The sequence below is a fragment of the Mytilus californianus genome, unplaced genomic scaffold, assembly GCF_021869535.1.
Source record: "Mytilus californianus isolate M0D057914Y unplaced genomic scaffold, xbMytCali1.0.p SCAF_2, whole genome shotgun sequence".
In the NCBI taxonomy this organism is placed as follows: Eukaryota; Metazoa; Mollusca; class Bivalvia; order Mytilida; family Mytilidae; genus Mytilus; species Mytilus californianus.
The window spans coordinates 19,418,023-19,444,825 of record NW_026262668.1 but is presented as its reverse complement, the minus strand read 5'-3'; the positions used below and the strand labels follow the sequence as shown (position 1 = coordinate 19,444,825).

Sequence of the window (26,803 nt, the reverse complement as noted above, 5' to 3'; positions counted from 1 at the left end):
ATCAACAATACATATAAATATTAAATAACTTAACAGTATTTTAGACTTACAGATAAATACTTTATTAACCTTTTATCGTGAATTAAAGAAAATGAATAGCGGAAAAATATACCCAGAAAGTTTACTAATTGTAGTTTGGTAAACGGCAAATGGTAAATCAAATTCAATGCCAAAAGATAAAGATTCTCTCGAGAAGTTATTCTCTAAATGCAACTGACTTGGAAAGGAATTAACAAACCCACATTATACGGACGTCAACTCCTCGGACATTGTAATAGTGTTGGCTATCTGGTTAACTACTTGGTCTGGTACATGGTATCTGTACGTATATCAAAATAGCATGGAATTAACGTGTGTTACTTGCCCAGGGTAAAATCGTGCTGAAGACTTATCTGTATTCTCCGCCGTATTTATACTTAGGTAAACCAATTTACCGAGTTGGTTTACCATTTACCATTTTGGTTTACCATTTACCATTTCAGAAAATACCTAAATTACCAAAACCGGAACTGGTGATTACCAAAATAGGTAATGACGTCATTGTACGTCATTTTAAGTACACAATGCATAGGTGTTCCTATGTAAAAAAACAGGCAAGAATAATACAAAGTTTCAGAGTCATCAATGTTCAAACATAGTTATACAAGAAATATATAATAAGAAAAGTCAATTATCGGTAAGATTTAAACAACGTCATCACACAATTTTAGGGGAAACAAGTTCCAATTCAGGGGACCCACATTTCGTTACAGTATGACTGCATACGTCAGTGATCAAGGTTAATAACCATTTAGTAGGCCAAACTGTAACATGATATGAAATATTGTCATGGTATCCGAGACATTATGACTATTCATGTCACTCACCTTTAATTGAACAATCGCTGATAAAAAAGTTTATTGGTGATATTTCATTTCTGAATCCAATAATGTCGATGTTAGCAAAATTCTTACCACATCAATATAATATCTGATGAATAAAGTATCTTTTTAGAACTTTTAAAAATTAAATATTTGACATTTCGATTTTCAAAGATATAGATGTAAACGTGTAACATTTACTCAATGGTATGTGCAGAAAAATATATCGAATAGTTAATCGTGCTTGCTGGTTGCATCGTTGTCAACACACATATCATACCCTATCACAGGCTATCGGTACTGCAGATGCGTCCGGATTGAGTGAGCAGAGTTGTATGAAAGTGCGAATGAACGCGTCAAAATGTGTAATGCTCGAGGGGTCCTTGTGATTAGGACGATAACGAATTTGAATTTGAATTTTGATTTGAATTTTGAAATAGAATTTTAAATTTGAATTTAAATTTGAATTTTAAATTTGAATTTTAAATTTGAATTTTAGATTTGAATTTTAAATTTGAATTTTAAATTTTAATCTTGAACTTTAATTTTAAATTTGATTTCTAAAACTGCAGATGCTAACGGTATATATAACACAGGTTTTATGAATGGATTATTTTGTAGGTATTTCTATTTGGACTTTCTGTTATGTATATAACGTATGGTAATGTTTTTTGTTTCGAGTATTCAAAAGACAAACATGTCTTTCAAACTTTAGTAATACATTAATTCCCCTTTCAATTAGTATAGAAAGTAAAGTGTTTTAACTCCTTTTCCAAAATATGTTCGTCAAAGAACTCAAATTTCTTTAAACCTATAATAGAATCGGCACATTTAGGTTTCATAAAATTAAGCTATTGCCCACTCACACGCTTTTCATGTGTAAAAAGTATTATAACAAAAATACCGAACTCCAGGGAAAATCAAGAAGAAAGTCCTTTATCACGTAGCAAAATCAAAAGCTCAAACACACCAAACGAATGGAAAACAACTGTCATGTTCCCTGAATTGGTACAGACAGGCATATCCGTAGAAAACGTTGGATTAAACCTGGCTTTATGGCTTACTAAACCTCTCAAGCGCGGAACATTGAATAAACTTAGTCCACAATGATTTTCAACTTCAATTTGAATTTGTCTTCCACGTTTTTTTTTTATCGCGCGTAACTGGCTGATATAGACAAAACCCGTTTGTCTTATCAACTTATAATTCTGTTGTCTTTCGTGAAATCGTATAACCACTTGATCGATGACACTGTTAAAGAACGTTTTGTCGAGAGAAAATGAGTAGTCAAATGAATATGCCAGCAGAAAAGCAGAATACCACCATCTGTAAGTAATGATAATCAATTATTCTGGGAAACCAGTGACCGTCAGGAAAAGCTGAATGGAGACTGGGGAAACCCAGTGACACTGGAAAGACAGCTGACAGACGGGAACAGTATGGTATGGGCACTCGGGGTCAGCTTTCCTAAGTATGGTTTCCGTGAGGAAACACCAAGAACAGCTACTACACAGAATGAAGAAGTATACCCCTAGAGTCTCCCGAGAGGAGGGGGATGAGAGGCTCAACCAAACAGATCAGACGGCAACGACTCGGAAACGAAAACGGACAACGACACAGATGGTGCAAACAACTTTGAAAGGATGAGAAAGCAGAAGATAAATGGCATTGTGGAAAGATCTGTCAGAACCAAATAGGCTTAAAGATTCACAAGTCAAGGTCTAGATGCAGTCGAAGAACTGTAACAGAGCAGCGCACAGATATAGCTGGTGAGATGCAGGAGAATCCTAGCCAGGACACAAACCATAGTGCAAGGAATCTCTCAGCAACAGTATCATCCCACGACAGCAGCCAAAGCTCAATAGTGAGGAGCACATTACACAGCAAAGGCAAGAGACATCTCATCAGAAAGAAAAGATAGCATGGCTAAAGATGAACAGTGAAGCCCAATGTGTTGAGAAGAGGAAAGAAAGGAGTAACCTCAAGCAGGAGAGAACTGAAAATTAAACAGCTAAGGAAGGAGCTCAAAGACCTAAACAGGGGTTCAAGAGAAGCAATAAAATAGAGAGGTTATGAATAGCCTGCCTTAGAGACAGTATTAGAGATGAGTTGAGAAGAATCTAGAAGGGCAGAACAACTCAAGAATAGTAATAAGAAGAAAGCGAAAAATAGAGCGAATTTCATCAAGAATCCATATAACTACACAAAAACACTGTTGGGTGGAGAAGGAACAGGATATCAGCATTTTAGTAAGGAAGAAGTAGAAAAGTATCTGCATGAAAAACACTCAGACGAAGAAAGAGAGGTACTTTTTGGATATTTCCAAAGAGTTGAAGAAAAATAACAACCAACAATAGGATTTGAAACAAAGGAACCAATATGGAAAGAAGTTAGTGAGGAGGTATAAAAGGCAAGAACAGGATCAGCACCTGGATACAGTGGTGTACCATACAACGTCTGCAATAAATGACCAAAGATACTAAGGAAACTGTGGCAGCTATTCTGAACTCACACTATGGAAAAAGGTATCATTCCAGAAAGCTGGCAGAAGGCAGAAGGGTACTTTGTACCAAAGGAAAAAGATTCAAAAGACATTTCACAGTTTAGAACAATTTCACTGTTGAGCGTAACGGGAAAGATCTACTCCTCTGTATTGGTAATTAGGATGACAAAATATATGGTAGAGAATGGTTACATCGATACATCTATGCAGAAAGGAGGAATTTGCAGGGTGTGTAGACCATACTAGTGTTCAAGGTCAAATTAAACATGAGGCGAAGACCGGAAAGAAGAATTTTGCAGTTGTATGGTTAGACCTGGCAAATGCATACGGATCAGTACCACACAAGTTGATAGAGATGACATTAAATATCAACTTATATTATGGCAAAGCGCAATGTTGTGGTTTAGCCGGAATGTTTATTTTGGTACTCCATAAGGTTGAGCGTTTGTTTGGTTATTTATAATGTCTTCTCTCTTACTCCGTCTGAGGTATACTGATTGACAGTTTAGTCTTAGAGAACATGATCTGTTTGTTAGATGTAATTGAGGTTTGAACTAGCTTGTAGTACTCTAGGATGAGCCAAGCCATTTTCAGCTGATTTTAATAGTCTTTTTTATTGTTGTACTGTTAAAGAACTGTTCATGTATAGGAGAGGGTTGGGCTAGCTAACATGTTTAACCCCACCATATTCTTTATATGCCTGTTCTAAGTCAGGAGCCTTAATTTATGGGTTGTTGTCGGATGCTGTTTGTCTTTTGCGAAGTAATGTGTTTCACATTTTTTTTATGCCGGTAACTTTTAAATAGCTTACTGTACGGTATGGTTTTTGTTCTTTGTCGAAGATCATACAAAGACCGTTGTAGTTGTTCTTGTCGTTAGGTCTTTGGTGAATAGTTGTCCCATTGTCAATTGTTTTTATATTTTGCTCTGTGAACATATATTTGTCAGAAATTTAACCCTCACCGAAGAGAATAATATTCTAGTTTGTCAGCAGCTTGAAGGCGAGATGATTTAATCTGTAATGGATATGCAAATCTTTCAGACACACACTTTATGCTTTCGGAAACTCACTGTCACACATTTTATGAAATTTGTAAAAAAACGAATTTACATATGTGTTTCTAGATTAAGTCTCAAAAGTTATAAGGTATTAAAATTAATAATGTCGATTGAAAATTTACTTCAAGTCTTAAGAATCGCTGAAAGTAGAGTTCAATAAGGGCTGTGTTTGATAGAACTTTTCACTTGCGATATAATTTGAAATCAAACACCGCAATTGATATAAAAATTAGCAGACGAGACATGATTGCCAATAATTTATGTCTTTTTGTTTTTTAAAGTCCTAACGTCACTGTATAATAAGTTTTGATCTTTTAAAGCATTCTCATAAAAAAATCACTTAGATAGTAATCGATTTGTATTTTTTTTTCGCAAATGAATCGAGCATGTAAGAAAAAACTCGATAATTCAACGCATTGTTTATCAGTTTGAAAACACTTCTCTTTCCAAATATTAAGGTTCTTTCATTTGTTTCTTAATTGACATTGTCAAATCACAAATACAGATATATGTCACAACTATGGTATGTGTTTTACTTATTGTTGAAGGCCGTGCGGTGACTTATAATTTCTGTGTCTTTTGGTCTCTTGTTGAGAGTTGTCTCATTGGCAACCATTCCACATCTTCTTATTTTTATATCTACGTCATATTTTAGCAAAATGTTTGTCATATTTCGTCTTCCAAATATAGGAAACAGTAGTATACCGCTGTTCAATAGTCAATAATTCGATTAAGCAAATACAAATCCGGATAACAAACTAAAACCGAGGGAAACACATTAACTATAAGAGGAAAACAACGGAACAACAGAAACACTGAACTACAACAAAAGCATACGCCAACATACATAGAAACGGGCCGAAGATAACAACTGCCTTATTCCTGACTTGGTACAGGACATTTTAAGACAAAATGATGGGTTGAACCTGGTTTTATGGCAAGCCAAATCTCCCGCTTATATGACAATGGTAAATACCGCTAAAATCACAACACTACGTAAAGGAATACAGTACAAACAAATGCAAGAACACTCAGCATAGATAAATACATACATAAATAATACAGTAGTACATTACAACATGTAAACCACAGAATAACAACGGACACCTCCAATGAATTTACGACAGCACATCAAGACACCACAAACGAAATATAAACTGCGCATCACATGAATGAATCAACGTCACAAAAATTGACGTATGTTTTGTGGCGTTTATATTATCAGAGGTAAATTTCTTAGAATAGAGACACTTACAAGAATAAATTTGGATTGAGTTTGTAATGGTGTTATTTCATGTATTTTCCAATGACAAGAATATTGAAACTGAATTGTGATTGTACTGGTGTTATTATTTGTATTTTCTAACAATGTCGATTTTTCTTCTAAATCAAAACTTTGTATAAACAAAAAAATCCAGTGCATGTAGTTGCTTTAAACTTAAAATCATATAGATGAAGTAGCTGATTTTATATCTTAACTTGTACATACATATAGAAAATAAAAATTAAAAAAATACACTGTAATATATGGCAAGATCATGCAAGACCAAACAGTAAACACTGTTAAAACTCGATGAATATCTATAATATTTGATAGACCTTACAGTTTTAACTTAAGGCATTCCTATCACTTATTATCAGGCTAATATCACGTGGTTGTGTAACATTTCAATTTTAAAGGCCGAATTATACAATTTTGTTTTTAAATGTAACTATGGTATCGAGTCATCATGAATATTCATTTCGCCTACATAAATTCATAATTGGCTATCATAAAGCTTTATAACTTGTATTAGGTTATCACAGCATAAGGCATTTGTGTGAAGGGAGGCAGAATTCTAATATTGAAGAATATCCAATTAGAATAAGGTATTTATTATTTTACTTTTTTTCAAGTAATAATAATTTTTATTCTCTCAAGCATACATTTATTAGTTAGTTCATCAAGTATTTAGTAATTAGTCATCAATTTTTTAAGATACTTTTAAGTTGCATTTTTAACGGGTTGGATTTTTTTTTGAACAAAAAACTAAAACATTGGTCTTGTACCGTCAATTATTTCCAATGCTTATCCTCGAAAACATTACTTGTCACAATCTTGCTTAATTGTGCCCTTTTTCATTAACGTGAAATTGTAAAAAGTATTTTGAGCCAACTAAACATTGCATAACGAGACTACTGAAGCATAATTTAAAGAAACGGTAAGCTACCACGAGACCACCGAGGCGGTTCTTTTAGATGAAGAAATAACTATGAATAGAATGGAAAGTTGTCATAAGGCCATTGATAAAGGCAAAATCACAAAACGCTTGTGAAAATTTATAATAACACTTTATTGTCATAATTTTCGGTCCTCAATGCTCTTCAACTTCATACTTTATTTCGTATTTCTAACTCTTTTGATTCGAGCGTCACTGGTGAGTCTTTTGTAGACGAAACGAGCGTCTGGCGTACAAAATTTTAAGACAGGCATCTATAATGAGTTTAATTATCGATATATAGAATGGTGTTTGGTAAACAATAAAAGAGTAAGGGAGTGAAGTGGATAAAAAGCGGACAATGACAAACTATAAGTTGAAGAATAATAGACAATACTATGACCAAAAAGGAACACGGCGAAAAGACGAACAATATATGCGTAAAACTAGGAAACCATTTTAAAAAGAACAGTGATTAATCCTTCACCATGGTTTACTTACACATTTTCCAAAAATCAGACGCATGTCTGCATTCAGTTTTTCGATACTATTGAATTTGATCAGTGCAAACGTCTATGTTCAAAAAAAGATGTTGAAATGTAAAGAAAAGAAGGAAATCAACCCATGTTTCAATGTTCTTTATTTTAGATAATGATACGACTGTTCCTCGTTTTTATCATCAGTAGTTCCGTAATAAGTGATGACTTGGGCTTTCTAAGTTGTGGTGAGGTAATATTACGACCAGTTAAATGGGATGATTGGTACGTGGTGATGGGACTTGACGGTGTTATCCATGGCAATGATTATATCTTTGACTTCTTGGTTGATGCTGACGCTAAGTTCACCTTTGTAAGAATCGACGAAGAAAACCCTTTATTTTATATTACTATGAACAGGAATGGACAACAGAGATTCGTCTATATGACAGATAGACCTGATAAAAGGGTCGAATCAGTAGACTCCATACCTGGCCCTGAAGGTCAATGGAACATCACGAGAGTAGTAAATGGTAAATATACATTGTCAACAGAGGCACAACCCGATTGGCGAATGTGTATGAATGATGATTACCGTGGCACTATTATCGGATGCGAGGACGAAATTGGGCCTAAAGAAATATTCAACGTACAAAACTGGTAACTGTTATCTACAAACTTGTTCAGTCTTTTTCTTATTTTCATCATACTACAATAATAAGTATGTTCATTGGATGTTTTATAACAGCTTTATGAAAGAGGCAATAATTTATTTGAATATTTTGATTTACATACTATGTACTATGTTTAATTAGCTTCATGGCTCCAGACGATAGATATTTATATTATATGTTTCATTGTGTATTTATAATTATGTTATTCTGTCAAAGTACTCTTTCAAATTTTGTAGCAAAGATAAAAATATTTATATAATTTTTGAACTTGTTATTTTTGTAAATGTTTCGGTTTCCAGTTCGTAGTACTAGTATTTTAAAGGTGTTTTGCTTTGTTTTCGTCATTTTTCAATATGCTGGACCGTTTCTCTCCCCTCTTCATTGCCTACAAGCGTTTTCCTTGAGTTAACCTCAATCAGGAAGGAATGTTCAGTATAACTATAGCACTGGGAGCAATGCAATCAACTGGCACTTTAATCAATGTCTAATGAAATTGATGCAAATACGATACACTCCAGGATGTAATGACTATGCTTGTATATGTCATTGTCAGAAGGATCCTATATGGTGTTTCGAACTTAAACCTCTGCATGAGAAGTGATATTTTATTGAAGCCTAAAAAGACATTGTTTTCTTTTTCATCTTTTTAGACGTCCTGTCAATTCATATCGTGTGATTTGTTCATAAATTTTCTATACTAGATACCATTTAGAGCTTGACATCGTATAAACACGTGTTAGCTCAGTAGTCAGTACTTTGGTTTTGACATGATTTATAAATACCTTTCTAAAATTGTCCGTTTGCAAATGTTTATGTTATATAGAAGCTAAGGTTTCAACTGTCGCAGGCAAAGTTGACCTTAGATAGATTTGGCTATTATTTTTGTCCGTGTTATGGTCCTTCACCTGTTTCTGTTCTTATACATTCCTATCTTTTAAATATTCGGTTCGATCTTTCTGATTAAGGTTAATCAGAAAAGCGCATCGGAATTAGTAAATTCATTAAATGTGCTATTCATTTCTGTTGACGATTGCATGATAAGTTTGGTCTGTTTTATACTTTGACTTGCTCCTTATTATATATTGAGTCTGGTTGATGAACTGAATGTAACGACAGAATACTTGATGTGATTTTAAAAACGAATGACACTTTTTTCCATTCCACAAAATTTCGTTTTTTTGGGGGGATCATGAGATACGCTTGATACCAAAACCAAACTTTTGATCGCAAAACAAAAATAATTTTCCAATTGTGAACTTTCCATTCTTTTGTAGAAACATTTAAGCAACTCATGTAAATGTCAACAAGATGGTTCGATATTCTAGAATATACATTTGAGATGCGTCGGATCAGGGACAGTCTATACTAACGGGACTTGTCACTTATAACAATGTCTATGTGCAGACAGAACTGTGCCGTCGCTGATGTCACGTGACTTCATAGCAAATCATTTCACATTTACGAAGTGTTCTTCATAACTATACGTTCAAGTTTAATGAAGTAACATTTTTATGAAATTTTATACATTTTGTCATTGCAAAATGCTGTTTTTGAAAAGATTTCTCTGATAGATTTTAAAATATAGACCTTTGAACTTTGAGGTATTTTGTTTGTGAATGTCCCTGGTCGGAAAGAAATCGACATTATGCAAATGAATATCAATACATCTGTTAACCTATTTCGGGTTCAAAAAATCTCTACGGAAAGTCTGTAACTGTTTGAAAATTGACTTGTTACAAGAACCCTACAAAACAGACCAAAATTCATCATTTATTTCGTATTTGGATGTTCCAAAATCAATAAAAGTTTTATACATGTACATGTATACGTGTGCTTGCATAAGGTCAATTTGTATCCGTTGCAGCTCAATTTTTATACCAGGATGTCCTTGATAAAGGTAAACCGCTGAAAATAAAGTGCATCAACTAAAGTCCTAAGTATACAACATGTACAATGATAGCATATAGAAGTAGATACAAACGATAACTATCAGAAACGATGTTGTAGGTGATGACATTCGTATGCACCTATAAAAACTAGAATACGAGTTGTCAGTCTTGTGGGATAGCTGACCCTCTTAGTTGTTTACATTATCGTCCTTTTGTTTCTGTTGGAAAGTCTCAATGGCATGCATGCAACATTTTATTCTTCTAATTGTAATTCCAACATTGAGTGCAGTGCCCAAAACAACAGCTAATCAAATGAAGAGAAAAATCGATGATGTGAGCCAAGCGATCTGGTTTGACCACTATAACAGTATACATGTAATTTTTCTTTACGGATGTTTCATTCAAATTAGTTTTAGGAAGTTCTCTCATCATGCATTGAAACGATTACAATTGCGACTTGTTTGCAATCTTAATCTGACAGAATTTTGTTACGTAATGAATCATAATCAACACTGCGTTAATATCTGTTACCTCAGAGATATGCCATGTCTGTATGTAATTTTGAAAGTAAAATACAAATATTGAATTTTAAATGGCACTACTTCAACATGAAAACTGCGCAAAACATTCGGAGTCAATAAACCATGACTGAAGGGGCACATTATCTTCATGGAAATGATTGATTGATTTTGATTTTTGATGTTTTAACGCCACTTTTAAGCACCGCTTTTGGGCTTTTTCGTGGCGGCCAGTTTTTATTGGTGGAGGAAGCCGGAGTGCCCGGAGAAAACCACCGACCTTCGATAGGAAAACTGACAATCCTAGTCAATTAAGATTGGAGTCGAGTGCACCCGCACGAGCGGGGTTCGAACTCACAACCTCAGTGTTGACTGGCTAGTGATTACAGTAGTAACTACTTAGACCACTCGGCCACCGAGGCCCCTCTTCATGGAAATGAGATGTACCTATGCTTATACAATTGCATACCTCATTGACTTATCATAAGTGATTCCCATCACACAATCCTAATTACAAACTTTAAAATGTAAATTATACAAATGTTCCAAAGGCATTGAACCTACTGAGGGGGCAGGTAAACAGTGTCCATGGAAACGAAAAGTCCTTATGCTAAAACAACTCAAACTGATTGTCATCGACTTGCCGTCAGAGTTTCCCGTTAAACTGACTTAATCATAAACTTAAACTTGTTGCTGACGCCGCGCTGGAAACAGCACTTTTAAGTCTCACCTTCGCGACTTCGTCGAGGCGATACAAAAACATTATTGGTAACAATTTTACTGCACCAAATGCATATTTCGATTATTAAGTAAGATTTGCATTATTATATAAGCTATTACCTTACATTTCTTTATCGGAGTACAATTCACTTCTATTGCTATGATTCTTACTCTTTTGATTTTACCAACCTCAGTTTTACATCAATTACATATTACAACAACAGCGCAATATGGCGTAGTAAGCTGGAATCACACTTCTAGTAGGAAATATTTATTTTGACAGCATTGACCTAAACGTCTTTAAAATGAACTGGGGAAACAATTAAAGGTTTTAAAATTTAGATTTTTTATGTTGCCTAAATTAAATAATTATAATTTTATAATACTTTTTCCTTTACAGTAAAACCTTATCTAATACATAATCACCAGTCGTTTGACAGTACACATACTATATCGTATGTGATGTTTAAAATTGAAAACATGTATTATAACAACACAAAGACATCTGTAAACCGATATGATGCTGGTAGGGAAAAAAACACTTTCCAATGTTATATACAATATGCATAAATAGTGCAACGTTATACCAGCATAATCATATCGTTTTATCTTTGGGTTTATTTCGTAAAATATCATCCGTAATTGATAATAAGTAGTAATAAAATACTAGCCCTTATAAAATATTTGTAATCATCTGACATATTTCAAATATTTGACCTTATTTGTAAGAACGGAATGCCTACATAATCAATGTCTTCTTTTTCTTAACTGCTTCAACTTCCTAACGCAATTTTGAAAATATTCTTGTTCAAGATATCTATTCTAGAGATTCTAGAGGAACAAAATAAGTGCAACCACATAACGAGAGTTTATGGAAAATTAATTAAAGGAGACAAAGTATGTTCAAACATATGAAAGGAGTTGGGGTACTAATAATTTTGGGGACAATAAAGGGACAAGAGATTTCCAACAAATCCATGACAAGGCCACACTTAAAAGAATTTAGGTTTGCCCAAACCCTACCCAACATTGAGACAGTGGGTAGGTAGGTAGGCATTTTCTTTCTTTTTTTTGGCAAAGAGAAATTTAAGTATCAGATGTTTATTAGTCTTCATGCCTATCTGAATAAAAAAAAAATATTTTCACATCAGGGCAATAAAAGATTTTGAGTAGGCAGCTATTTTCTGGGTAGGTAGGGTTAGGGCAAACAACCCTATTCTTTTTTATGGCCCAACTAGCCCCATTGTCAAATTACCCCGCCCCACTTTTTCACTAAATCCACCCACTTATGAAAAGAGTAAAATCCCACTGAATAAAGGTCTGCCACATAGCAGAAGATTTGGGTACAGTAAATGATTCAGGTATGATCAAAATGATAGTTGTGGGACAATAAAAGGACAAAGTATGTTCAACGACAGGAGGAGACACAACAAAATGACAATAACATTGACGGTACAAATTTTACTGCAACAGATGAGCATTTAGACAACCAATGTCTCTTCAGTGATGCTTGAGGCCAAAATATTTTGGATTCAAAACATATAGTGTTGAAGAGCTAATAAAACTTAAAATGACTTATGTTTTTAAAAGCCAAACCTGGATGAGGAATCAGAGCTATGCATTGCGGAGATACAATCCTTAATTTAAAGTGATTTCTAAAATTCAAAATGAGTAAATCTAAATAAAACAATATCCGTATTTTCATTCCATTAGCGGAGTACTTGCTACTGGGTTTATGATACCTTCGGAGACTACTAGCACACCAATAGAGATATCAACTCAGTGGTAGTTATAACATTATTAGTGTCAAATGTACCACACCAGATGTATATTTTAATAGTTAATGTCTCATCAGTGGTGATGGAGGCAAGATATTTGAAATCAAAACAAAATGCAATTTCTTAAGAGCAGATAATACCAAAAAAAGAACAAAACTAAAGCCATATTGGACCATGTATGTATAAACACATAGCAGGGGTTTGGGGCACAAGAACAGGACCAACTGTGACCCTCTTCTTGCTGACTTGTTCCTTCATTTATATGAGGCTGAGAGGTGCCACATCATGACATGTGGAGCAGGATCCGCTTACTCTTCCGGAGCACCTGAGATCACCCCGTTTTTGGTGGGGTTCGTGATGCTCAGTCTAGTTTTCTATGTTGAGTTTTGTGTACTATTGTTTGTCTGTTGGTCTTTTTCTTTTTTAGCCATGGCATTGTCAGTTTATTTTCGACTTATGAGTTTGGATGTCCCTCTGTTATCTGTTGCCTCTCTTTCAAATCATATAGCATTCTTTCAGGAAACAATCAAGCAGAAAATGCTACTTACATTCACTTCTTTTTATTATGTATGCATGAAATCATTCCAAATAATTCAGTGTAAAGAGTTATAACTGTGGTTTAAAAGTAGAGAAGTCATACGTCCATTGGAGCATGTAGTAAGAGTAGCATCATATGAATCAGCAATTCAACCAATCAAAAACCGTCACACATTTATGATATCAAGATCTTAATTAAACTTAGTCATTGTTAGTAGCATGTTAAATGGGCAAATAAAATGTGATCATGAGCTGTAATTCAAAAGAAAAGCAGACAATGGATAGACTAGGTGATTAAAAAAACATTTGCTAAGGTTGTAAACTAACAGAATTTTAAATAATGTTCATTGTCTACTTTTCGAATAGATCAGTTTAAATAAAAACAGTTAACAATACAAAAAGAAAATATTGATAATTTTTTATTATTAATCCCTTGTATCTTTATTAAAACATACAATAACATATAGCACTCTAAAAAAAATAAAATAATAATGCACAAACAAAATTTGGCTTAAAAATAAAGTATTAAATTTCAAAATGATTTTAAGTTTTAAACTCATGACATACAAACACAAACAAAGACATATCTTATGAGTAAGTACATTTAGAACTCATAACACTGATATCTTTAGTCAAGGTAAGACCTCCTTGTATTAAATCTTTATAGAACAATCTTATCTTTCTTGCAAGGTCAAGCCACAGTCTAATTTATTTGTACAAAGCAGGATACCCTTTGTAAAACCAAAACCCTAAAAATCTTAAATATATCCCCCCAAAAAATTCAGAACTTAGTTTCTGCATTTCTGTAAAGTCCCAACTTGACTGGTGTCTGAAAAACATGCACCTTCATAAATATCAATTTAAATGTTTTCATAAAAGAATAGATGATATTCAATACTATAGATTTATAACATTTTCCTTCTAGAGGAATTGAAATAAATATATCAACAAACACTCAATTCAGAGTTTTACAATGAAACCTGAGAACAGAGGACACATGACTTATCATGAATCCATCATATACTCACACATCTGGCCTTTATCTTTTTCGTTTTACAGAAAATAAGGATTAGGAATTGACGGACTATCATCATATCAAAAGTATTTCAAATAACTTCAAATTTAAACTTTAATTTCCAAAAGGACTTATTATGTGTATTTTATTATAATTTAGTATTTTATAGGATGTTAGTTCAAAATGTAGTTGCAAGGGAGTGCTTGAACATTATATAATTGCAATGTTTGTTATAGAATATTGACAAAATACATGTTTGACTTGATAACAAACCTACCCAGCAATGAGTAGTAAAATTACATAAATGACATGAAAGAAAACGATATTATTTGTCTTATTTAAATCATATTCACAATTCAGGTTCTTTTGTTTTTCAGCTCTTTAACAGTTTACATTTTTGGCTTTCCAATCATTTAGTACTGGGTTAGCCTGTAAGGAGTTGTTCTGAAAATGTGTGTTGTTCACACAGTAATCATGTCATATGTGTTTTCAGCATTTAAAAACAAATTTGCTTAAAATGATAATCAAATTAAATTCCATATTTCTCTTATATAGAGATATGCAGGACATTTTCACAATCATAACTGAAGCAGATTTTTTATCAAATCATGATAAAAAAAGCAAAAAGGCCCTGGGGAGAACATTGACTTATATACCTTAAAAATCCTTAATGAAATTTTAAAAAATAGTGTTCTTTTTAAATTACAATGGATTACACTGTCAGATTAAGACAAATATTACAAAAATGTATTAGAGAAATGCCCCCCCAACCAATTCATTGCAATAGTCACAAAAGATTGCATCACAACACCAACACACATTACCTTATCTCAGTATGGTGATTTTGTTATTATCTCCCTTCATTGTTTCCATTTACATAGAAACCTGTTTATTTTTTTTAGAATCTAAAGACTGTTGTAAACATTTTAATAAATACTAAATTTTCATGTGTAGTTACACTGAGCAGATTCCAAACTGGCATAAAATTTCGTGTTTCAAGAGTGTTGATTCAGACATATTGTCTCAGAGAAGTAGATTTTACAAGGTGCCTGAAGACTACAAGAGGCGTAAAAAAGATCAAAAGCCTCACAGCTTCCCCAAAAATTGTCAAGGTTAATTGCACATGATGAAAAATTAATCTCACCATTTATGATAGCTTTGGGGAAAATAGTCCCCACGTAGTAGTGTTCACAAGGAATCATTATGCAACAATAAGCATAAAATGGCTGAAGTCTGATACTGCCTACAAAACTGTGGCAAGGGACAATTAATAGTAAATGTATAGAAACAGTGTAATGAAGAGATAAAGATTATATTAACATGTTCTGTTATACATAAGTAAATCTCTGTAATAATGGAAATAATATACAAATACAAATAAATTAATTTGTTTTTTATCATTTGTTTTGCAATATCATTATAAAAAATTTTCACTTTCATATCATGAGAAAAATCCATCCATATTTTTCCACCTGGGTTTTTATAACCTGCAAGTTGTTTTAGTATCGAGTTGGTTTCACTGATCTTTCTGTAGCAAAGTCATACTCATACTGCAATTAAAAACAATACAGCTTATAGATTAATAACATAAAATAGGAAAAAGGGTATATTTTTCAATTACCAATTATCTGCATTGTGTGAATATGATTTATACTATCATCTTTAACAGGTCAACAGTATAAAAAACATTATTATTATATATTTATTTTGCAATTGCGAGTACATACTACTAAACGCAAAATAATTGATATTTTTCATCTGAATTTACATTCATAAAAGTTTTTTTGTGTTTGTTGTATTTAATTTTTTGTTGTTGCTTTTTTGTTTTATAATTTGGGTGAAGTTAGTTTATTCTATGCATGTCTGAATTATTTGTTTAAAGTAAAAAGGCTACATATGGCCAATAATGGGCAGGTGCCCAAACAATATGGCATCATCCAGCTTTATTTCATGAACCATTGAATATAAATTGTCAGAATCATGAAATTATTATATTGTTTAACTAAATCACAACCTACCTGTCTTTCTAAATCTCCAAGTGTTTTATTATATATCTCTGGTATTGTTATCTGAAAAAATAAAACATAAAAATGGATTTATTGATTGCAGTGGTAGTGTAATGATCTATGGTAGATTATATCAGAAATAGTGTTGCATACTTGGAAACCTATTGTTCTAAATGTTTCAGATGAGAGATAAGTCAGATCAATGAAAGCTAAATACTTTAACTATTCTATTAAAAGCACTCATATCTTAATAATAACAACAGTATCAACTTAGAGCTCACACTTATTCAGCATAATAGGGACTATTATGCATCGTACAGGGACAAGTGGAGAGCATTTTGAGAGAAGTGCTCAATAGCTTGTAGTACTAATATGTTTGCTTGTTACAATTTTTTTTTGCTATTTATAACCTCCTTTTTGTTGCTTACTGTTATGTTATATCTTATAACCCTTTTTAGCATGTTAACTTATATGTAATTTTTTATGTTTCTTCAATTGTCAAAATATAACAGATTTAAAGAGTTGGTAAAAGGATATAGTTTATATCAACTAAAATTCATTATAAAGGAGTTATAAAGAATTTGTTATGTTTAAAATCAATGAATTATACCATTCAGGTACATTTTTTATATATAAGCTGGCAACTAAAGGATTATAAAAAAAACTAAAGTTAGAGAACGGAAACCAATTTTAGGACGTACGTACAGACGTGCAGACGGACAAGGGTACAACTTTATGCCCCCTCCGATATGGCGGGGGCATAAAAATTCTAAAATGTGTCTCCTTTGCATATTTTTTTCTTTGCACTCATCATTCTGTTAGCAGAGTCATTTATTTATACCACAGTGCAAATGCAGGTACCAGTTATTGCTAGGTCACATACAATGCATCCTAGTCTTTGCAAAGGCGGATAACAGATTTCATTTTACCTAACCTAACAGGTAAACCATCTTTGATGCATGACTTGAAGGGGAAGAGGATGTATACTACAGTGAATATGTCTAACAATAACTAAAGACCATTCTGATCACATTTAGTGAAGTCACACATTTATTTTTGTTGATAATTGGAACTGTTTGATTACTTGCAACAGTTTTTACTTTGTTTCTTAATGAATAAATCCTCCCTTTCCTTAAATTTCTTTACATTCAATCCAAAAATGATACAATCAAACTTACACGCCATGAAGAGGGCGGCTGTTAAAACACCATGACAACTTTATGTTACTTTTGACAGTTTACAAAAGCAAATTGACAGATGGGAAGGCAATTTTTTTTAACTAATCGCCAATTTGAAAAAGCAAGATATATTACTTTTTACAATATTAGATGATATTAAATGTAAAAAAAACCCAACAATTTAATGTTAATATAACAATTAAAATTGAGAATGGAAATGGGGAATTGAATACATTTCCATGAATTTTATATGAATATTAAAGTATAGGCAAGGCATACCACAAATAAAAATGATTTTTTTTTTCATTTTCTTCTCTTCATAATAAAAATGACAAAACAAATAATTCACATCCTTTAAATTACTTGAAAATAAATGGGGAATGTGTCCATGGGACACATATGGACACAGATGATGCCCCCGCTTGCATATAATGTTATAAAGGGACACAACTCAAGAACGGTAAAAGTGACGCTACCCAAATTTGTACTTGATTTGAGTTTTGTGGTAATAAGCATTGTGCATAAGTTTCATAACATTTGGTTGAGGCAAACTTAAGTTAGAGAACGGAAACAAAAAATTCAGCAATTTTTCCATTTGTAAAGGGGCATTACTCTAGAATGGTAAAAGTGACGCCACCAATATTCAAACTTGATCTGTGTTTTGTGGTAATAAGCATTGAATATAAGATTCGTAACATTTGGTTGAGGCAAACTAAAGTAATGAACTGAAACCAATTTTGGGACGTGAAAACGTACGGACGTATAGACGGACAAGGGTAAAACTTAATGCCCCATCCATTACGGCGGGGCCATAAAAAAGAAAAACAAAAAACAAAAATAAACCACACATCTGTTAAAACAAATTAAATTGCAATGTCCAACTGACTACCATATTAACTGCAACTTTCAAACTGCCGTTACATCAACAACATTATTACTTACATCAGCCAATTCAGACAGATCTGTTATTTTAGGGTTGATCTTAAATGGTACTCCTGACATTGCTATAAAAATAAAATTTATTAAAACATACAAACTGTGCAAAGCAAGGCTGGATCAAATATGTAAGCTGAAATTTGGACCAAAACACAATTTTTAAGTTATAACCTTAACTTGAAAAGCTCTTTCAAAATATATGAGTACCATTATGTTAAACATATGTGACGGGGTCCCTGTCCAAAGACAGGAATCTAATCAGAGTTTTTCATTGTCTCTTTATATCTGGTTGTGTTTGTGACTCATATATTTGGTCTTTTTTTGTATGGGGTGGGTTATTTAGAGTTGTGGAACTATCTTGGACAACTTTTGTTTTTGGGTGCCTTCTTATTGATATTTACGCTCAAAGGGTTAGTTCTATCTCCGTATGACTAATATCATTCACAAAAAGCAATTCCTTCTACAAGTTAAACAACAAATATTAGTTCTATTAATGGCAATTTCCAAATAGTAAAATAAAGACCCATCAAAATCTTTTGAAATGTTCTAAACGTAGTGCAATTATTCTAAAGATTTCACAACAAGATTAATGTAATAAAGGATCAAAATACTACAAATTAAGGAACCATGCAAAGAGAGTTATCTCTCTTTAGTACTAAAAATCCTACAAAAACATTTGGATTTCCCTTAAAACCATGAATCAACAAACTACAAGTTCACTTGATTTAAGTATGAATAAGCTTGTCTTCTGTTATAGTGGCTACTGGTAAATACAAATCAAGTCTAAACATTAAAATTCTCTACATGAAATGAGATAAGTTTTAGTACTTTGGATACTTTCAATTTTGATATAAGAAAACAATTTAAAAAATATTTCTGTTTTAACAGTTCAGCATAGTTTATCAGACCTTATTTTGTTGTCTATAAATGTATACTGGCTTGCATGTTTGTTGTTTTTGAAAACAACCACTTCTTTTTTTATAAATATGAAAGAAAAACCCATCATAAATAATTTATGCATTCATTTCAACTATATCATTTAAAGCACAATATAATATAAAATATAAGAAGAATGTGTCTGATGACATAAATGCCCCTGTTCAAGCTTGCTTATAATAAATCAAGTTAGAGTGTGAAAACAGAAAAATTTGCAATTTTCCAAGAAAAAATTTGCAATTTTCTAAATTATAAAGGGCCATAGCTCTAGAACAGTAAGTTGGTTCTTAGCATTGTGTAAGAGTTTATAAAACTTGCATAAGGCAAACCTAAGTTTTAGAGGGCAGAAACGAAACAATTTGCAATTTTCCAAGTAATAAAGGGGCATACATCTAGAACGGTAAGTGACTCAATGCCCAAATTGGAACTCTTTCTGCGAGTTTTTGGTCTTAGCACTACGTATGAGTTTCCTTAAATTTGCATGAGGTTAAGTTAAGTTAGAGTGCTGAACGGAAAGACAGACTTTCAAGGGTAACACTTAATGCTCCTTACGCCAAGCTGACAGGGCATAAAAATTTTCTAACATACGTGTGACAGTTGCAAATCCTAAGTTACTGAAGGCTCTTTCTGGTGGCCCAGTTTTTGTTGATCGTGCAGTACCTGGCAATGCATAAGGTAAACTGGCTGCTATGTTGCTCCTATAAAACAAATAACAGTCTGAATCTGATCAAAATATTGAATTTATAATTCACATAAATTATGCTTCAAAAACAATTAGATTATCTAATCTTAAAGATCTATGAAGAAATTGAACCGAATGAACTCTCCCAAAAACCTTTCCAAAAAACTTGATAAATCCTGCAAATTATTCTTGTCCCTGTTCCAAGTCAGGAGCCACGTAAATGGTTGTCTTGTGTGATATCTTTATGCTTTTTTGTTATTTTCCTAATTTGGTGTTGATGGTAGGTCTTACAATGTTTCTGTTTATTTCATTCACACTTTTAAGACTTGGAATGATTTATAGCTAGATATATTGTATAGACAACTGTCTGTATTGAAGACTTCATGTTGTCCTCTAAGATGTTTTTTTTTATCATTGGGTTGCTGTCTCATTTACATATACCCAACATCTCCTTTAATTCATCCCTATTATTTTTTTCAGTAAATCAGGTTATATTGAGCCTGACTTAATTATTCTGAGCCCACTACTCTTATGAGCTAGTTCTTCTAGCCATAAACCAGGTTTAATCCACCATTTTCTACATAAGGAAATGGCTGTGCCAAGTCAGAAATATGACAGTTGTTTTCCATTCGTCTGATGTGTTGGCGCTTTTGATTTTGCCATTTGTTAAGGGACTTTTCGTTTTGAATTTTCCTTGGAGTTCAGTATTTTTGCTATTTTAAATGTTACAAAATCTAGGACAAGATTTGTGACCTAAACATAGGGAACGAGAATAAGTTACATATTGCAGTAATTTTTTATAAATAGAAGCACAATAGTAATAACTTACATATTTATAGGCGGTGAAGAGCCTTGGACTTCCTGTCTCTGTACAGGGGCTATAATTCTTGACATTTTATAACATAAAGCCATATTGTTTAAATCACTGCAAAACAAAATTGTACTAAAAACATATGGAATATCCTTTTAATTTTCATAACAACTTATCAACTTTAGTTCAAAAAGTAATATGTACTTTCCTAATTCTTTACTTATATGTGGTACAACACACTTATTATGTAGTCTCTAGTATCTACTTATTGATCCATCTTTGTGAGAAATAATGACCGAATTGCAATGAAACATTAAAAGATTGAGGAAAGCCATAGGGCTGTTCCATAAAAATTTGCATTAAAAAAAAGACAGCTTGAATTTGCCACTACAGTTATGTTGTACAGGTTAAAAATATTTGCAGGTCGCTCAATTGCTTTTGTTGGAATTTACTCTATCTTCAAACTACCTTCTCTTGATACCATGTATTTTTTTTTAATGAATCTTCCCTTATGATATATATTGGGTATATACAATGTTTTTTACATCACAAAGAGAAAATCTGTAAGTTATTTTAGAAAGACCAACACAAAAAGATATAATACACTAAAATGACTGATAAAAAAAAAGATCTGTTAAAAAAGTAATGAACTTCTTGAGTATTTTGAGTCACCTAAAATGTACTAACCATACAAGAGTATATCCCTTTGATAGTCTTCTCTGAACTCTTTGACTATTTTGTGTCATCTTAAATGTTCTTACCCCACAAGAGTATATATCCCATTGGAGATTTCCTCTGACCTTTTGACCTGCTTTGAAATATACTTATCCTAGTGGAGTTTTTTGACATACTGTGAAGTATACTAACCCTACAAGAGTATATCCCACTTGAGGTTTTTATTGACTTTTTGACCTACTGTCAAGTATACCTACCCTACAAGAGTATACCCCATTGGAGGTTTTCGTTGGCCTTTTGATAAAAGAATCAATTCTGACACAGCATCAGATGTAAGAGAGGAAGCCATCATTCGGATACATAACGTTTTCTTCTTCACAGCCTTTTCTCCTAAAAGATAAGAAAAAAAGGTTAGGATAATCGGAAAGGTACCAGGAAAGCAGTGAATACAAATACTCTAATATAAAACAGACGGACACAAAATGACTTGAGGTTGACAGAACCAAGAGACTTTGCAGCAAAGTTAAATTTTGCTGTCTCATTCAGAATTAGTTTGATTTCAGTTGGACCTGTGGTTTTTGTAGAAGAGGATTGCAGAAAAATTTCATCAATGACGCCTAATGTTCAATCCTAATTAGCAGAGTGGTTTCAGTAAAAATGTTTGAAAATGTTAAAGTATAGTGGTACAATAGAAAGTATAGGTAATGCTTAAAACACATATATTACTTTATAGGTACAAGGAATTGATAATAAGTACTGACTAGAAGATCAACCTAGCCTTTTGGCTAAGCTTAGACATGTTAGATAAATATCCTTTTAACATTAAAACTCAGTTTAATTGCAATTCAGATCCTGTGTTCATGCTTCTCTTACAAGGAATTGGCTACAATCCATTCTACTTTTATACTTTTTAATCTGGCAATTATTACATCAGCTGATGAAATTTTAGCCTTCAAATTTTTAAAGGTGTGTAACACAACGACAAAACACGAGGATTTCAAAAGATCTCTGAAACAGAAAGTAGAACAAGCGTTGTTAGATCCTTGCAAGAGAAGCTTGGACACAGGATCTGTATTTTAATTAGATCGCTAAAAAACTTTGCCATTGATGTAACTTACTTGTATCTAAAGTATAATCTACACACGTAAAACCAGCAGGCACTGCATCTTTTTCATTAACTACAGCAACATCTACCAGTACATCACGACCCTAAAATAAGTTTAGCCAATCAAAATTAATTATTAGATGCTAAGTCATGTGATATTATCGTAACACAACCCATACATCAATGTCTTAAAATAAAATATATTTAAATAATACAGCTATATGATTTAATTGTAACATCAACCAGTATATCACACTATAGATAATGGTAACAATATACTGTAGGTATGTGGAACTTAAAATATATTTGAAAAAAAAACCAAGTATGCACTTTATTGTTACACAAACAAACACATGGAGCATCCCCCTCCCCACCCCTCTCTTTTTTTTATATTCTTATTTTCATTGTTGTGATCAAGACTGTTTATCAAGTTTTCTTTATTATATATTCTTATTTTCCCTTACTTAATGTGTTATTTCTCTGATAAGTACAATCTTACAAATTACAATAAAAAGCTTCGGCCAAATTTTTTAAAAATTGTATGAAGGTTTGACAAAGTAATTGATGTCTAACAAATTTTAGCACAATACTGCATCAACTTGTTAACTACAAAACAAATTTAAGTCCTTTTTAAAGTATGGAAAAATAAAAAAAAAATATTTTCATTATTTTGCTCAGGATACTGTCCTTAGATTGTACAAAAAAAAACGTCTGTCCAACTTATGTAAAATTCCATGAAGGTTTGACAAAGTTAATGATGACTGAAACACTTTAACCTTTGACAGTATAAATAAAGAAAACTGAAAAAAAGGCAGGTATATGTCCAAATTTAATAATTGTAGCCACCACATCATTGCATTTATTTGTAAATTTTTTACATCATTCATTAGATACATTATCAAGTAGATACGGGACCAAGGCAAATCAAAAAAAGAAACCCTAGAACATAGATTATAATGTGAGACATGAACTTTACCTTTTTCTGGCAGCAATTGTTCAACAGCTGGGCAATTTTAAATCTGACTGAGTTTGGCCGCTAAATAGATATCTAAGCTTTTATCTGAATTCTGAATAGATAAATCTTGGACTGATATAAAAAAGAAGATGTAATATGATTGCCAATGAGACAACTCTTCGATAGAATTGGTTAACAGTCATCATTCCTCCAAAAACTGTTTTTAAAGCATGCATGTATTTCAAAAACTTTCTTTTATAATAAAAGATAGTTATTATCTATTTTTAAGCTATTTACTTACAGAGGATGGAGCACATCTTTCTACACACAAGTACCTAAAGACACGCCTACCAAACAGACCATCTTGCCATAAATCAGCTTCTTGTCTTTTGTCATACGTTCTGTCAATCTACAATGTTGGATTTATTAAGGATAACATAAAATGAAAAAAACATGTCTTTACAGTACTGAGAATTCATTTGTTTTGTGGGTTCAAATTTTCATGAATTGAGGAAAATTTGTTTTTTCATGGATACTTGATATCTTTGTTGTAAATAGTTATGTCTACACACCTAAAAGAAATTTGTATTGCAATGAGGATTTGAGTTTGTGATTCACCTAAACCATGAAAACCTACGAAATCAATACAGTACAGTGAGTACACTGTACACATATTTTATACGTTTTCATATTTCCATGAAAAGAAACATTTTCTCAAACCATAACTTTGAAATAAGAGAGACTAGCTCTCTTGGCTAAATAACTAGCGGATTAAACATCTTAAAAACACAGTGTATTTACAATATTAACCATTAATATTACTATGTTAATTACAGAAAGACATATTACCACTATGAAAGCAGGTGGTACTTTAGTTAGGTCTGTTACCACAGCAACGGATGTTATTGGCCAATCACTATCTGCCATGATTATCTTTATACTCTTACTACAATAAAATAGAATGGAACAGTTATAAAAACAGCTGATCTCCTCATGTTTTATTTACATCCAAATTGAGTTTATGTGCACTCTAAAACTGTTTTCTTCAACTAACTGGTTAGTGTTGTGTTTGTTTGGTTTTAGTTGTTTTGCTACCCTAGGTAGGACCTATGTTACTATCCAAGATGTAATGCATTGAATACATTGTTATTAATTGTATGTATAAATAATATTGTTTCACTGTAAAAATGTAAAGAAATATAAGAGTTATCCTCTTTATAAACATGTAGTACAGGTTAACTGTCACTTATATCTTCTCCCCATTTAATTATGTTTCTGTTCAAATTTTCATCAATCATTTCCAATCAGTATGACAGATGTGTGAAGATGAATAAAAGTAGTTATACATGTATGCTAGTCTTCGTTATGATATAAATGCCTGTTTTGGAGCACTGTGATTAGGCTAATAAAAGAATTTGAATTTGTAATTAACTTTTTACTCAAGTTTTCTGTTTATCATGTTTATGGGGACATAGTGATGTACTTGTTCCTTTTGTTCGTAGATTTGTGTTCCAATGACCCTGGTGCGGTATTCCTGACAAATAAAGATACATATTTTCATCTAGTTGCTTAGTTTCTAAAGTGCTTTCATTTAACATCACTTTTAATATTCTGCAGTACAGTTTTGAACCATAGGAGATTAATTAATATGTGTGCTTATTACAAACTAGTGCTTATTAGTTTTTAGCTTTGCAAATTTATGTTTTAATCGTGCTATTGTTGCTTTGCTAGGCATGTGTATGTATTGATAAACTTATGTCTGTCTTCTTGCATGTTTGTCTGATATTATTTGTTTTGTGTGTACTTTTAGTACATGTCTAAAGAGCTTATGTTAAATACTGTATTATATGTGTTTTAATGACTTGAAATAAATTTCATTTGATTTGAAGATTAAGGTTACTGTGACTCACATCTTAAGCTTTTTCAATTTAGTAAACTCTATGTTTTAGATAAACTTTTCTTAAACTAAGTAATATTCTTGTTTAGTCCAAAGCTGCTCAGCAACATAAAGGTCACTATGACCCACATTTTACTTGTAACTAGTGTTTTGACAAGTATGTATACAAGTATGATTATCTTTGTAAATTGGCATTCACCTTATATTTCAGTACATACTCGAAAAGATGGCAGATCAAATGACTGAATGTAGAGATTTCAGTGATTACATATATGAAAGAGCAGGTACTTGTATAAAATTAATGAGTGGCAAAATATTACCATCTGTGATAAAAAAAAAAATGATTTCTTTCCTTTTTATTTGAGAATAGTTTTCGTTTTATTTTTTGGCAAAACAATTTGAGAGGTTCAACAAACTTGTATATTGTTAAAAACTCAGCACATGTAATTAAGCAGTAAGAATACATAACAATAATCAGTAGGTTATCTGTTTGAAGTTTTCTCAATACTCTATTAATAATGTTTTGATAGGTATTCACTTCAAAAAACGCATAAACTTATATCAATTACAATATTGAATAACCCGTATGTTGTTTTAACAGTATTCAGGTAGTTTTTGTTCTTTTCTATTCAAAAAAAAAAATCAAACAAAGAAGCCATTACGCAAACTGTTGTGTAAAACCCACAGATGGAGACAAAAACCAATTTATTCATTGTAATTCAAATTGGTATTTTTCTGCATTTCCTGTCTACTTAAAATATAAAATGAATAACGTTACCACCAATCATGCCCATGTTTACTAGTAATGACTAATGTGCACACCCCTTGTCATGAAATAGAGGTCCAATAATTCCCCATTGTTTAAAACAATGTTTTGATTGGAACTTACGCGAAACAAATATATGATGTTTACACCTCGAGTGAAAATATTTTAAAATTATGGGGAAAAACAAGAGTCTTCAATAGTTTACTTGTAAAACATAATGTTAATTTTGGGTGCCGAATTAACCAGATCCCGATTTTTCTAGGCGCCGAAGTGACTATAATTCAGTTGAATAACCAAATGCTGAAATGACTTTAAATAGGTGACGATTTGACTTTTTCATTAGTCGTAAAGACTAAAGGACTAACGGTGCCGATTTGACTTGTACCCCAAAAATCAGTCTTAAATTATAAATAATCATTTATACGGAGTTCCTTCTTTGGACCTGGTATAAATATCTACTGTGTAAATATTACGTTTTCATAAAATACATTTTAATTGTATCTTTTGGGATTGTAAATTGTGAAATTACCAAAAGGATTGCAATGTTTACATTTTTCCTGACAAAATTTCAATCGATGTCACAAAAAAACTTTGATTGCTGTATTGCATTACCTTACTTAAAACGTTTG

General features: G+C 32.3%; 1 protein-coding gene across 1 annotated transcript; it reads right to left on the bottom strand.

The window, feature by feature from the left end:
• Positions 1-13,613: 13,613 nt before the first annotated feature.
• On the bottom strand, positions 13,614-26,762 carry LOC127729432 (multivesicular body subunit 12B-like). Its single transcript, XM_052237259.1, has 10 exons — positions 26,704-26,762; positions 24,361-24,457; positions 23,813-23,920; positions 22,570-22,660; positions 21,709-21,841; positions 20,795-20,890; positions 19,872-19,981; positions 18,354-18,415; positions 16,246-16,296; positions 13,614-15,777 (listed from the first exon to the last, which is right to left on the bottom strand). The coding sequence occupies exons 2-10, from the start codon at positions 24,436-24,438 to the stop codon at positions 15,727-15,729; spliced, it is 780 nt and encodes a 259-aa protein (XP_052093219.1). The 5' UTR covers positions 24,439-24,457; positions 26,704-26,762; the 3' UTR covers positions 13,614-15,726.
• Positions 26,763-26,803: the final 41 nt, after the last annotated feature.

Excerpts from the sequence above, each read along its gene's own strand:
- LOC127729432 (XM_052237259.1), bottom strand. The coding sequence starts at position 24,438 with ATGGCAGATAGTGATTGGCCAATAACATCCGTTGCTGTGGTAACAGAC. Across the intron at positions 22,661-23,812 it reads AAAGATGTGCTCCATCCTCT|GGTCGTGATGTACTGGTAGA; the intron begins GTAAGTAAATAG and ends AACTTATTTTAG. Across the intron at positions 20,891-21,708 it reads ATGGGGTATACTCTTGTAGG|TGATTTAAACAATATGGCTT; the intron begins GTAGGTATACTT and ends TTTGTTTTGCAG.